Raw genomic sequence first — 15,141 nt, forward strand, 5'->3', positions numbered from 1 at the left:
GACGGCTCACCGACACGAATGTCAGCAAAAATAAAAGCAGTTAAAGAAAGTTCGACGTCAACGCGATAAAAGCCTTTGCGTAGCTGCTCGAGTCCAAGCTAATAACTCATGTTACGCATGTAATAGTGTCTAACTGCGTGTCCCCGATCTGAACCTATTGACAATGGACCCAATGTCCAGACTCAGACAACATTTTTTGAGGTCCTTTTAGCGTTTCGTTTAACCTCATACTGATCGTTATTTCCTTAATTACTCTAACAACTGCGCTTGATTTAACTTAAGTAAGATTTCTTGTCTGACTATTGCTGCTGACTTCCCATAGTGATGACTGGCAATGATGTACAAATAGCAGCCAGGATCTATACATTTTACGTGCCGTCAGAGAATGAAGGAACTATGTGACATGATGACAGATGGTCACCGCCCAGGCATAAATTATCCTTATCATCGATTCACCTTAGTGGATACTTATTACTTAAAATCACGGGGCTGTAATCCCAAAATAGTAATAGTAAGATTTACCAGACAGAAATTAAGGTAGACCATAAACTTTTGCAAATATCCATGATCCATTTCTACTCTTCGTTCAAACATGTGTATAACACGTTTCAATGCTTATTAAAATTCTGTAAAGCAAACCTGATACATAGAACGTGAACGATTACTTCCCTATGCATGTAGGTGTAGAAAAGTAGGAAAGTAGTTTATAGTTGATGTACGTGTCTACGTAGAGTACATATGCGACGATTAATGCAATTAATATTGTAATGTACCAGTTATTTTTTGGAAAGGTCCAAGAAGTTTACCCTGCGGTACGCCTCACTAGGCCAGTACCTATTAGGGGATTCAAAATAAGGTTATTCAGACTTCAAGAACTATTTGCGAGTATATCAACAGAAATATATAAATAAAAAGATGTAAGCCTCTAATGGTCACTTTATTGTTATAAGTAAGCTATCCCTCAGTTGCACACTTTTTTTTTTCTATTGCTAACACTTTTTATCTTGTTGACCAAGAAAGAGTCAGCAATAGATTTAATGAAGCTTTAACTTTAATGGAGCTTTGTACAACTGACGGTAAATAGCTTACCCACTCAATCCAAGTAGGTGTACCTATACATAGTTACTAATTCCGCAATCGATATTATATGAGTAATTACCACGGAAAAGCCAATAAAACAACGAATAACCACATTTGAACATATTTTATTAATAGCACAACAACACTAAAACTAAAATCCATTTGCATTTATCACATCATTACCTTTTCTATGTCCATCTCATCTCATATCTGTTATTAGGTATATCGTGTTATTTTTTTTATATATTGTATGAAAGATATGATGCCTTCGTTCTAAAATATCACCCAAAAATACAGCCTTCTATAACACTCTAGACCATTCCATACTTCTTTGGCTTCAATTAAAGCTAATATTTACAATAAACATCTATATAACATCGATTTGATCAATAATTCTCTAAAATACATCAAGTTCAACAACAATATGCTAATCAATTTAGGCGTTTAATTGTCACGTAGAAACATACGTATTTTGGAAATACACAATATCCATATTGCCCTGTATCGGTGAGTGTCAAGTGGTCAAGTATCGTCTGTCACCGCTCCTGGCTGCAGCCGCGCGCCTCTACTCAATTATATCGACCTACAGTACTGTACCAACAACCCTATGTATGTTTGGACAACTAAACGGGTAGGTACCTATTTAAAAACAAATAGGTCAACTACTATTCCAATATCATACAAATTTCAGGTAGGTTCATTTATAAATTCGGTGCTACGGGATAAAACATGATAGTTATCAAAATAAAGTTATCTAAAAAATTATAACAACTTAATTTAAATATAGGTACTTATTTTCTTAAATACTATAAATCTACAATTTGAGTAAAGTATCTAAACGACAAATGTAATCTACAAACTTGATATAGACTACAGTTTAAGTTAAGGTACCTACTTACACAATCGTTCTTTAATAATTGAATTTAAATATTCCTTAGCAGTGCAAAGAACCCTTTATACTTCCAAAGCGTCTACAAACGAACCATTACTTATTTTTGTCTAATAAATTATTATTTTCGAATATTAGGTATGAGATAATATCAACCTCGAATGCATATTTCGTAAGTAAGTAGATAACATACAGAGAAATAGATTTAAATAAAAATATATGACTACGTATGTTTATAAGGTTTAATCGGTGTGAACTTTTCCTAACTCCTCTAATTACTAATTACATAACAAAATACTCTACTTATCTACATGACAACGTATTTACTCGTAACTTTGTAAGTTTTGGTGCAACATAATGTTTTGTGCAAATTGGTGGCAAGTACAACATTTAGAAAGATATTACACACAGATTTCCTAAAAAAATAACCTTATATGCTTGACAATTATTATGAGGAAAAGAGATATGTAAACGTTGAATTAATGAAGCTATTATTTTTATACCTTTGAAGAAACGATCTATTACAAGATATTTAATTATAGGATATACTAGGACCCAAATAATTTTAAATTTAAAAATAAAATCGACGTATTATTCGTAATTTGTTTACAGTGTTGCCTTATCACAAGATTTCTTACTCTCACGTATTCGTGGTGTAACACTATTCACTAAGTAACTACAAGAACAGCCTCAATACAGGATTAAGAAAAAGGGTTAAAATTATTTAACCAATTTAATGACACGATATAAATCTTAATAAAATTGTTTGTGTTAAAATCGGCCTAATTGTACTCGTACAGTCAACTTCAGGTCAGTGGTAACAGTTTTATAGGAAAATCGTACTTATTACTATGAGTTAAGGTGCATGACAGTTACCACTGATGTGCAGTCTACCGTACCTACATACAGACGGGACGAAAAATGTATAAACGAAAAACTGAACGTTGTATACTAATTACTAGGCACAAGTAAAAATAAGAAAACTATTTCTATGGCAGTTCATAAATTTTTTATTAATATTATGGTTTGGCATCATATTATAGGTGACAGGAATTGTACCTACCTAGTAATAGGTATGGGTGTACATCAAATCATACCACAAATGTGGAATTTTGTCATTATTTCTTCTTTTTATTCCTGAACAATCCTAGCAGAAATACTGAATAGATTTGTGTCAGTTCGGAACCTACTAATTAATCTTTCTCATGTAATAACTTTATATACTGACTTAGCTACTCGATGGTCTAGTGGTTGCTAGGACTGTGCTAAGGGCTCAATTCATAGAGTAATTATAATGGCAGTAGAAAAAATACTTAATATGCTGCATGAAAATCGCTCATTAAAGTCATGGGTGGCCACCGATTTTTGCAGCGATGTCAAAATTGAGAATTTCTTATATAAGACAATTTTGGCTTTTGATGGAAGTCAAAAAGAATTTGTAAAATGTATAAGTACTTTGATTTGCATATGATAAAGTACGAAAATTATCCGGGAAATCTAGCAACACACCGGAGAGACAACGTAGACGTAATCCTGACTGACAAAATTTGGCACAAGCCAGATTCCTCGACTGAACCTGAATTTACTAACATAGACGTTCAGCTTTACTAAGCTTATCCTACTTTAGAGTATTGGTTGGAACAAAAATCCCTGATTATGACCGTCATAAAATCCTATAGGCGTCTTTGGTATGCTATAATATTGGCATAACAAGAACAAAAATTGTGCTTATAATTAAATCAGACGGAATCCATTGTAGATTAGGTACACTACCTACTTTACAATAAATAAGGTATTGTGCTAGATTATGATGTTATACTACAATACGGCTATGTGTTTCAAAAGATATCACGGTGAAAACAAAACAAGTCATAGGTACAATCAAAAGAGAACATTTGTATATAGCCATTCGTTTGTCACCATTACATTAACATTTCGGTCACAAAATATTGTAATAGGTACCTAAGCATTTTAAGGCAGACAAACATCAATCTCTCCAGATAGTAAACTTACATTTTCAATGCCTTTTACTTTTGAACGGTGAAGCATATATCTACCATAGTTGTAGGTATAGGGTACCTTTTTCATATACAAATTCATTAATTTACACTGCTTCGTGAAGACATAAAGGCAGATATCATGCTTAGCTGAACAGTCATAATTCCTTTTACTGAGTAAATGGACTTGGCTCCATGTTTAAGAAAAATATAATTAATACTCATAGCAGTTCATAAAGAATTGGAGCCTTGAGGCTTAATCTGGGCCCGATACGTCTTTGAAAATTATCGGCACCAAAAACTTTGTCACATCTTATGTAAAGTAAACTTGAAGACATTAAATAAGCATAATTACATTATACAATTTCGGATAATTAATCATTTCATTGCAAAGAATAATATACTTAAATCCGTCCCGACATTGCTTTGTCTTAAAAAATACTATCAAATATCGCAATGTTCACATCGATGAAATGTTAACATTAAATAATTCTTGTATTATCCGATTCTACCCTGCGTTTTTATAATTTTCTCTCGACATTTTGATAAATAAATTTACAGAACACCTATAAATAGATACAGAATATGTTTATAACTTGATTTCTGGATATCAATGATACACATCAATTTAATATTGATATAAATTGACACTGTGAGATGAAACTAGGTAATCATCTCTAAATGGTATCGAAAATATAATAATAATAATATTGTCTATGAAAAATATGTATTTCTTAGCACCACTAGCCTACCATACGCATGTCATTCAAAGTACATTCCATGATTTGATCACTAGTAGGTAATATTGCTATGCATGTTAGTCGCACGAGTTTTTAAATGGCACTTGGAATAATTTATATGTAGTTAACACATTCAGGATTAAATTATCATCAATTTAATAAAATTATCATTTTTCAATGTACTTAGTATTTTGTCAATTCCTTTCATTTTATTATTCTATGAGCAATCAATTAGTGTGTTACATAGGTCAAACTTCACTAACATAATCTACTCCAACACGCATTTTTAACTAACTGCCTAACATAATTATTAGTATTACGTCATACATACAGAAGATTAGACATATTGACCATTCAGTTCACAAGTTTCTATTATAGGTATTTACAGCTATTTATAACATACCTACTATTCCACTACGCTGAGCGAGGAGTAAGGAATTGTCTATCTCATAAGAAAATGTGACCGTGCAACCTAGGATTCAAGCATCTTGATGGCTAGATTGTACATTTTACCTTGTGATGAAACTTGGAATAGTTATTTATATAAATTAATATTATTATCATTACAACTATGGATTGAGCGACTTGTTTATCTCCTAGAAACTCAAACTGTAACAATTGTTAAGCTTTTAAACTTTTGTTACCGTTACTTAATTCTTTGGATTTTGAGTCATTTCGCTTACTAGCGTCAGTAGACTTCGATGATGAACCTGACGAAACTAACGTAGAATTTGGAGCTGCAGACTTTCCACTCGTTGTAGAACTGACTGAAGTTGTGCTATTTTTGGCCACAGAGGATTTTTCTTTGCTTGATGAACTTATTGGTGTGATTTCCGATGATTGTGATGTCGTTTTAGTAGCTGTCGTTTTTGCTGTAGTTTGTGGCTTAGTCATCATCGTCTTCTGAGAATTAGTCATCGGCGTGACCATTGTTGAAACTTTTGCCGACTTCGTACTTATTGCAGAACTCGTAGGTTTTGTAACTAAGGTTCCAGTTCCTTGTGGTTTTTCTCTTGAGCCGTCATTTGTAGTTTTGACGTGCACAGAACTTGAAGCACTACCAGATTTATTTTCTGTATTCAGAGGCTTGGCGACTGTAGTAGGCGTTACTGTACCAACCTTCGTAATCGGCGTGCATATTTTAGAACTGCTAGATGATGTTAAAGGGTTATCAGATGAATTCATCGCCACTGAAGGTGTAGATGTTTTATCGGCAATTGCCCCCGTTGTTTTAGATGGGATTTTTGAAGCTGGGGCAGTAACAACGTCATCAGAAAGTTTACTTGTCGTCACAACCGTAGATATCGGAGCAGATATTTTGTTTCCAGCAGCAATAGTTGTAGATGCTGCAGATGTTACAGTTGTACTCATTAGAACAGATGTTTTGGCAGTATTGGGAGCAATTGTGGACGTAGATGATTCTTTGGCAGTCTTAGGTACAGTAACAGAAGTGGTCTTGATAGTAGCAGTTGCAGTATTAGTTTGTGTTGTCGTTACCTGCGTGCTGATTGTGGGTGGGTTATTCACTGATGTAGTTTTAGTAGGAGCAACGGTTTTGCTGGTAGTTGAATTTGCAGTCGTAGGAGCAGATGTTTTACTACAAGTTACAGCGCAATATAAATCGTCGGTTAAAGATTTTTTTAGATCGGCGTTGTGTATTTTAGAAACAGGAACGGAGGAAGTCGTTTGGGTAGGTTTTTTGCTAGAAGTCGAACTAGTAGTTAAGGAAGCAGGTATTTTATTATCAGCTGTACTGGCGCTTATTGGTAGTGTCGTAATAATAGTTGTTGGCACATTATTGGCACTATGTTTTGGCAATTTTGTTTTATCACCTATTTTATCTGCTTCATTAGAAATCGATTTTTCACCTGACTTATTTAAACTCATTCCTTCATTAGATTGAGGAGATGTTACCATATTCGGTTTTAATTTTGGCATTGTACCGTCCTTATCGATTACAATACTTTGACGTTGCAGTTGTTTATTATTAAAGAATGTGTTATTATAATCTTTATCAGCACTGGCTTTATCTTCAGATTTAACACTACCGCATGCATCAGTTTTTTGTGAATCTGGTTTAACAATCTTATTCAAATCGCTTTTCTTTACCGGATATCGGGGTGATTTATCTGACATTATTGTTAGTGGTTGTTCGATTACTTCACTCTTACCATTATTATTTGCTGAAGTCACTTTTGTCGTGCTTAGTGGAACCGCTCCAATTTGCAACACCTGCGGAAGTGTTGTTTTAATTTTATTTGATGATGTAGAATTAGCAGGTTGTGACACTGATGTTTTAGGTGGACACTCGGTACCGGATTGATCTTTTTTGCTAGTATTCTTATTTTCTGTCGCATTGTCTTTACTACTAGTTGTGATAGATTTAGGCTGAGTTAATGTAGATTCCTTATTGGATAAAGATGATAGAGATATTTTATCTGGCGCTTTAGTTGTAACAGTTTTCTTCTCTGTTGAGATTAATATTTTTGAGTCCATTTCTTTATTTTGCAGTGTATTAAGTAAAGGTTTCATATTCTGTTCTGTTATTGGTTTAGTATTATGAGAAATAGTTGAATACCCTGTACTAATATTTGAACTGACTTGCCCCGAATTTTCGCCGGTGTTAATTCCACTTTTAATTACGCTTACTTCGATTGTTGATAATATGGGCACTGGAGTCATTTGAACCGGTTCCATTTGCTTAGTTTTACCATCAGTGTGTATTTTCGCCGTTGTAAATATTAATGGACTTGGATTATAACCAACTTGCCTAGAATTATCAATTTCCACAAGGATTTGACTTTTAGGTGCAACGTAACCCTTAAGACCATCATGACTGTTAAAGACATTAGTATTCATGTGGTTATGTATGGGAGCATTAGAACTTGTGGATTTTGAAACAGAATTGTCTTTTACGTTAGAACTTTCTACAATTCTATCCTTGATGTCAGAAGTGTCAGACAGCCCTGAACTCTTTTCTGTAATTAATTTATCTTTGTCGCTTCCTTTTCCATCAGTTTCGGTCTTTGTTTTTGTCAAAAGATTAAATTTGGCACTTTGGGGCTTTATTGTTTCAGTTTTTTCTTTGTCTTTTTGCAAGAGAGGTTCTATAACAGCGTCATCAGATTCATGGCTAAAGTTCTGAACCTTTCGTTTAATAGAATTTCTTTTGGTTTTTATTATTGCTCCAGATTTTTTAATTTCATTTTCTAATCCACTAGTAATAGAAGTAGAATCTCCACCATCTTGTGACGTCTGGAAAAAAATGAAAAGTTTAAGTTTAGTTCATACCTGACAGGACAGCTCCTCATGGATAGTACCTACTCATGTACCTACAAACAATTCTATCTAAATTGTTTTTTGCTCCACCATGGTATGACACAAATCATTGTATTTACCTTCCGCATAGCAACAAGCGGATGCGTGTGCGGGGGTCAAGCACCTCGCTCGCGAAGCACGGGGCGGCCGTGAAGCAGCAGCACCGGCGGCGACAGCTCCGACTCGTGTCTCATCACTGCTGTCGCTGATGGGCCCCACTCTTCTGTAGGACGCGAGAGCGCCCTCGCTTTCTGTAATGTTTAAGGGATTTATAATAAACAATATAAAAAACATACAAAAATTTAAAAAAGCTAACTTTGTACATGTGGGATTCATACCTCCATAATGGTCAAATCATCAGGCCCACTGCAGATCTGATCGATAGCCATCAACACGACCACGACTACAGGCAGCACACCCAAGATCCAGCCGACTGCATCTGCCCACATCGGATACACATAGTATCCATAAGAAGCCGGCTTATACTCGATCCAGTTGAAAACCAGGATGAACTGATGACCGACAATACCAGAATATCAAAACTATGCTTGATTATATTAATTCAAAAAGTAATACGATAATATACAAGAACTTACCACTAAAGCAGCAGGTGTAATAATGCGCCACATGGCACTCCAGAAAAACACCCAGAGCTTGGTCTGCCGCCCAATCATTCTCTGGATGTCTCCACAAAACTTTTCTGCGCCATAGATCCAAGCTATTAGAATGCACTCTCCAATAGCTATGATAAGTACCGACCAATTAGCAGCATATTTGTCCATCAATTGTAGCCAGTACATACCACTCTAAAAAATATATAATCGTCTTATTATTTCTAACATTACTCCATGTTGTTAGTTGTTTTTCAAGTTATTATTATTATTGGTCTTACATTTGTTGTGAAGATAAGGCCACCAAGATAGCCAAACACAGCCACCGTCAACACGACCCAAACTTTCTTTTGACGGAAATTGGGAAATCTGTCCAGTATGGCAGTTGTTACAGTTTCCATTAAAGCAAACTAAAAAAAAAAGTCAGATTAAGGTACACAATATTTAGGATAATATTATTTGGAACAAGAATGAAATAAAAGGAACATACCTGCGAGTCAAGTCCAAGCGTTAATAACATGACAAAAAATAATATAGACCAAAGAGGTGACACTGGTAGTCTTGTCACTACTTCAGGATAAACAATGAAGGCAAGTCCTGCGCCCTGATCGACCACTCGGTCGACCTCAACATTCAGTTCATGTGCCAGAAATCCTATTACAGAAAATATTACCAGCCCAGCAAAAAACGATGTCGCTATGTTTGACACGGCAACGATCAACGAATCTCTGCAAAATAATGATAAATATAAATAAAACTTCCCCAACAATTGATGTCACTTTTGAAAAATAAATAATGAATGTGGCTTACATGTAGCAGTTGTTAGAAAACTTGTTGTAAGAGGACAATGTAATTAAACCGCCCCATGCAGGACTTAAGGCAAAGAATATTTGAACAGCGGCGTCACCCCACACCTGAAATTTGTTTTAGAAAAATGTTGTACTACTGTAGAAAACCATTAAAATCTACTTTGTCGTCTACCTCCACAAAGGTATCTACATATTCTAATATTAAAAAGCCGAAGTATTCCTTTGTTTTCTTGAACGCGCATGAGGCTTCATGGACTACTGGATCCGATTTGAAAGTTCGGACGTTTTGAAGTACCTGATATCTCGAGTTCGTCTAAGCTGAAATGACGCTCCCCACTACCGAATTTGGCGTTTGTTTTGTTGTGTGCACAAAAGCGTTAGTGAGGCGAATCATTTAAGCTGAAACGAGCTTTAATAATGAAATAACGTGCAAATAAACATTAACATCAAGTAAAAAAATAGTAAGTACCTGAGCATTGAGTAGTTGACTGAAATCTGGAGTCAGGTAAAAAAGGATTCCGGTCGATGCGCCAGGTAAAGTTACTCCCCGGAAAAATAGAATCACCAGTACCACGTACGGGAAAAGGGCGGTGAAATACACAACCTGAAAAAACGGATCATTTTATCTTGCATTGACTTGACATGTAGGTACCTATACATAAAAATCTTGAATCCTGTTCACTGTTTAGAAAATGGCCAATGTAACTTGATTTCATAATAAAAAAAGAATGAAGCTGGGCAAGCTACTTTCTTTTTCACCTAAACTATTTTGAGAAAATGCCGTTTGATATCTTCCCAAAACAATTTACCTACGATTAACTCGATATGTTATTGTTACGATCAGTGATACTCGTTGCTGTAACTGACAACATACATCAGCTTTCTCTTACCCGCTTTTGTCATGTTCTCTAAAAGTTGAAAAACCTCAAATGTTCATTGTATATTTTGGCTGGTCTCACCTTTCCAGAAGACTGTACCCCCTTACACAAACAAAGAAACACGATCAGCCAAGCTGCCAGCAAACAAACTGCCATACCCCAACGGATTTGACCAGTTTCTTCTATTCCGGAGGAAAGCCCCAGTACTTGATTTCTGCAAAGATACAAATAGAAAAGTTTTCCAAAAGACATACGATCTCTAAAAGAATGAAATTGTAATCAAAAACATAGGTACACATATCTGCATTACTCAAGAATACAGAACATATAAAAAGAACAAATATGTAAATAAATATAATCAACCGAGTTGAGAACATCCTGCCTTTTGGGATGTCGGTTAAAAAGGTCTTCCTTGCCACCTTTAACAGATTAACGTCGCTAATACATAGTTCTTTATTAGCAAACAGAGCTGCTCCAGAATATCTATTGCAACTCTATTCTGGAATTCTAGTGCTCTATATTTTTATGGGTAAAGGTACTACGAAGCTAACTTACGTAAAATATTCTTCGGCTGGTGGTCGTCGAAGTGCCCCTTCAGCTAGCGCGTTAATATTGTGCAATAGAGCATAGGTTTGATTGAAGCACTTTCTCAGGTAGTATGTTCCATTAATCGCTTCACAGCTGTCTGCCTCCTCATAAGAATAACAATCTGAAATAAATAACAAACGATCTCAAACCTCGCAAATCTGTTGAGCGTACATACTTAACGCTTTACAGACAACAGAAGTAGGTAACATTCGTAGTATTTTGTAATCTAAATTTCTCAGACCAGAAAAGAAAAACTCAACTTACGCTCAGTGCTCCATTCTGCATCACAATTCTGCCACGGCAGTTGATAGAAAATGCTCATGAAGGACACAGCCATATAGTAAATCGTCCATGCTATGATCAGATTGTAGTACAACATCACGATGCTGGAGACTATCACCATGCCATAACCAAGTCCTTGGAAGAGTGGACAGAATTTGTTGTATACGGCCACAGGACCCAACGCGGCATACTGCCCAAATGATAGCTCCATAAACATCAAAGGCAAACCAGCAATTATAAGCATCACAGTAAACGGAATGAGAAAAGCGCCTGAAACAAATGAAAAATATTGGATAGTCATACGAAATTTCTAAAATAAAATGCGTGTAAAGTGATTTTGGATAGATCAAATTTATCAAAAAAATTACGATTTTCAATTGAGATTTAATAAATACTTTCGAATAATTTTGCAAAAGTACGCCACATTTGTTTAAAAGGGAAACAGTTTCTTTAATTATCTGTCTCATAAACACCAAACAATTCATTATAGACAACGGTCGGTGCGTCCTGCGATTCGTTCATCTCACGCGACTTCATTAACAGTTTGAGCTGTTCGGAACAAAATTAAATACCTCCTCCGTTGTTATAGCACAAGTAGGGGAACCGCCAAACGTTGCCCAAGCCCACGCTGTAGCCCAGCAGTGACAATAAGAAGTCAAATCGTCCAGTCCAGTTGCCACGTGCTGGTTCTGCATCCTCTGCTGCTGGCTCTGGATTTAATTCATCTTTGCTCTGGACAACGACAAAATATTTTTATTCATCATGCTATATCAAACTCAGAAAAATTGTTAAATTGTTTAATATTGAGACGAAACAGCAATAACCAAAGCCTTTATGGAAGTATTAGTGTAAAGTGAATGCTAATGGAACCAATTAGATGCCTCTTATATACCTACTCGTGTAGGTAGACTCTTATATACACGGGAAGTTGTGGAGAGGTTCATTCTTCGCCGGGGACTACATGGCCTACTTTACACACAAATGAAACGATGTATAATTTTACCTGTGTAATAAACACGTTCATATACCAGAAAGGGGTGGTCTCCGTCAAAAGTCACTATTTATTTAACTTCTTGACTATTCTAACTTATAATTTGATTTGCTCCAAAAGTTAATCATAAAGTTTCGGATTTGAGAATTTCTTTTGAAAAATCAATGAAATACCTAATGGTAAAATAATATGAAAAAAATGTTTGCACTGTAAAACAAGTAGGTTCTATAAGACAATTAATGGCCACTATTGTTTATAAAAGTCAATAATTACATTCGAATGAAGCGATACCAAAGCAAACAAAATATGAAAGCAATGAAACCATTTATTTAATTCATAACGTGAATCAGCTGATGGCAAGCATGATGCGCCGTCTCCACTCAACATCGTCATTGTTACGAGACATAAGCAAGTATATGCAAGATATATGTAAGTAGATACCTCCATGTACCATATGACCTACATATCGAAAAGACCTATAAACCTTTTCGAGTTTATAATAATTAAACTGTAATTAACAAACATTTTTCCCATATCATTACTTTTAGAAAAAGGTCCCGTTTAAGGAATCTACTTCTAAAGGGCAATAGAAACTCACATCAGCGATTTTTGTATCCATTGCTGAAATATCCTTTGCCACTGCAGGTATCTGGGTCTTTGGTGTCTTAGATGACTTAGACATGTTAAACTAAATAGAAAAGGAAACTATTTGAACAAACATCGCTGCTCAGGCTTCATCGGCAGTCAGCAGCACGTCGTCAACAAGAGAACACCGAGTCTCGCACTGAACATCACACTCACTACAACTGAACTACGAATACCATTGAATACTTTACAAGTCGAGTGGATACTAGAACCAAGTAGTTTAGAGGAAATTAATCAAAAACCGAGCGAGTTAAGTGAACATTAAATCGAAAAATACAAAACGCAGGAACGCGCAGATGTCAAGTTTCGCATCGACCGAACTCTGAATGAACATCTAGGTCAATATCAAGCCTCCGCCCCCGCCGCCCCCGCCCGCTTCTTCACCCCCTTGTGAACATTTTCTTCACTAATACATAATAATATGGAAATTTTCTTGATTATCACTCATAGGAACATAGTTAACGCTCATTTGATATGCAATTACCATGACGGTGAAATACAACTTACAGGAGTCTGTCCATGTACAAATATACAATAGGTACGAGTACCTTCATGCAAACCGCACATCGAAAATTAGAAGTACTTTTATCTGAAACCGTACAAGTATTTTTACAGTCCTGTAAAAATAATTACACATCCACCAAGATTACGATCGTCACCTAGGAAATAAAAGTAACACTGCGCTATACATATCTACTTATGTAGGGTAACGAATGGACATACATAATGTACACACTATCGAAAGTACATAAATATACATAATTATTTATATTAAAAACAAATCCCCAAAATCCCATTATTATTTAACTTAATCAATACATCCGTAGCCGTAGCTTTCGTAGCATATTTCGTAGCGAGGCGTAGCAAGAAACGACGTCAATATTAACTTCGGTTCAATTTCAAATAATGTATTACATAATTCTACCTAAATAATATTATGTATTATCTTAGACTGATTTTCGTTTTTAACCGACTTCCCAAAAAAAGAAGGAGGGTCTCAATTTAGATGTTTGTGTCCGCGTATCTCCGTCTACTCGTTTACCAACCGATTAGATTATTTTTTTGTTGGGGTGGGACTTCCCAAGCGGTACAGGATCTGATGATGGGAACCCTGAAATACTGCGGGCTACTGACCTGAAATACTGGGTGACAAACATATAAAGCGACCCTACCTAGATAAAAACTTTTATGAAACCAAAAAGTACCTGCATACAATTCGGAAACGAGCTATTATTGCGGTGCACAAAAACACAAATTGCAGTGGTTTGTATTTCTCAGGGATTTTCCGGAATGCTTTAATAACACATATCCTTCATTTACCCAATTGAACATCTTTGGCAGTCATTACGGGTAGTCAGCAGCCCGGCTACCTACGACAAACGAGGCGAGGAGGTGAGAGTCGCTCCATATAAAACACTGGTACTCAGTTTGCATCTGTATAGACTTGAAACCAACCTCAATATACATAGTTGGGAAAAGGCTACGCATATTTAAATATACATAAAATTTCCCATCTTCAGAGTGCATTTTATTTACCCTTTTTCTTTGAAAAAATTTGTTTCGCTACAAATTGCTGGATTTTCTTTCGTACTGTACGTACATACAACGAATTTCCTTCAAGATACAGCTTTTCGAAAATGAATCATGAAATAGCAGGCGATTCAAATATATTTATTTATTATCCAGCTAAGTTAACGATCAATTACGAGTGTCATCAGTATCAACATTCGCGGTACCTAATATCTGAATACCCCTAAGTATTTTCGTTGTATTCCATGAGTGTCAGTATGACGAGTGACAAGAAAGATAGGAATAAATTGGGAATAGGGTAGGAAGAAGATTCCGAAAGTTATTTCAATTGAAACGTTTGTCTAATTATTCTTCGCCTTTATATTGTAAAAATATTTGAATTTTATGTATTTTTCTCCTCTCTTTTCTTTATTGACTCTATGTTGATTTCCATTCAAAAAGTCTTACGATCTCCATATTAAGATCTTATTCCTAGACTGTAGTCAGGGCTGAACCGCCTCCGTGTACAAAGTGTGCGGCGCACACAGGTGCCAAGGAAATAAGGATGCCACCTGCTACCTCTTCCAGAGCTTTGAGAACTTTTGCAATTCCCCCATTTCTAGCATTTTTGGATTTTTGTGTTTATATGTTTGTTTGTGCACACATCACGTAAATTCTACGAATTCAATGTAGACAACGTTTATAAGGAAAATGTACACGTCTTTGGCTATAACTTAATCTTAGTTTCGTCAGAATAAGTTCAATCAATCAAAAGATATAATTAATTAATTTAATGAGTTAAAG

General features: G+C 35.5%; 1 protein-coding gene across 2 annotated transcripts; it reads right to left on the reverse strand.

Annotated features, from left to right (window-relative positions):
* Window positions 1-1,185: 1,185 nt before the first annotated feature.
* LOC110372332 (sodium- and chloride-dependent glycine transporter 1) lies at window positions 1,186-12,934 on the reverse strand. 2 transcript variants are annotated; one of them, XM_021328955.3, is made up of 13 exons: window positions 12,782-12,934; window positions 11,765-11,924; window positions 11,175-11,462; window positions 10,878-11,031; window positions 10,404-10,536; window positions 9,914-10,048; window positions 9,446-9,549; window positions 9,126-9,363; window positions 8,917-9,045; window positions 8,621-8,830; window positions 8,363-8,536; window positions 8,105-8,275; window positions 7,826-7,961 (listed from the first exon to the last, which is right to left on the reverse strand). In XM_021328955.3, the coding sequence occupies exons 1-12, from the start codon at window positions 12,863-12,865 to the stop codon at window positions 8,141-8,143; spliced, it is 1,944 nt and encodes a 647-aa protein (XP_021184630.1). In that variant the 5' UTR covers window positions 12,866-12,934; the 3' UTR covers window positions 7,826-7,961; window positions 8,105-8,140. The 2 variants fall into 2 exon arrangements, with proteins under 2 accessions (XP_021184629.3, XP_021184630.1); XM_021328954.3 differs by lacking the exons at window positions 8,363-8,536; window positions 8,621-8,830; window positions 8,917-9,045; ... (6 more) ...; window positions 11,765-11,924; window positions 12,782-12,934 and having other exon boundaries at window positions 1,186-7,961; window positions 8,105-8,244.
* Between the last annotated feature and the right edge of the window lie 2,207 nt (window positions 12,935-15,141).

This window comes from Helicoverpa armigera, chromosome 10 (genome assembly GCF_030705265.1).
Source record: "Helicoverpa armigera isolate CAAS_96S chromosome 10, ASM3070526v1, whole genome shotgun sequence".
Lineage (NCBI taxonomy): Eukaryota > Metazoa > Arthropoda > Insecta > Lepidoptera > Noctuidae > Helicoverpa > Helicoverpa armigera.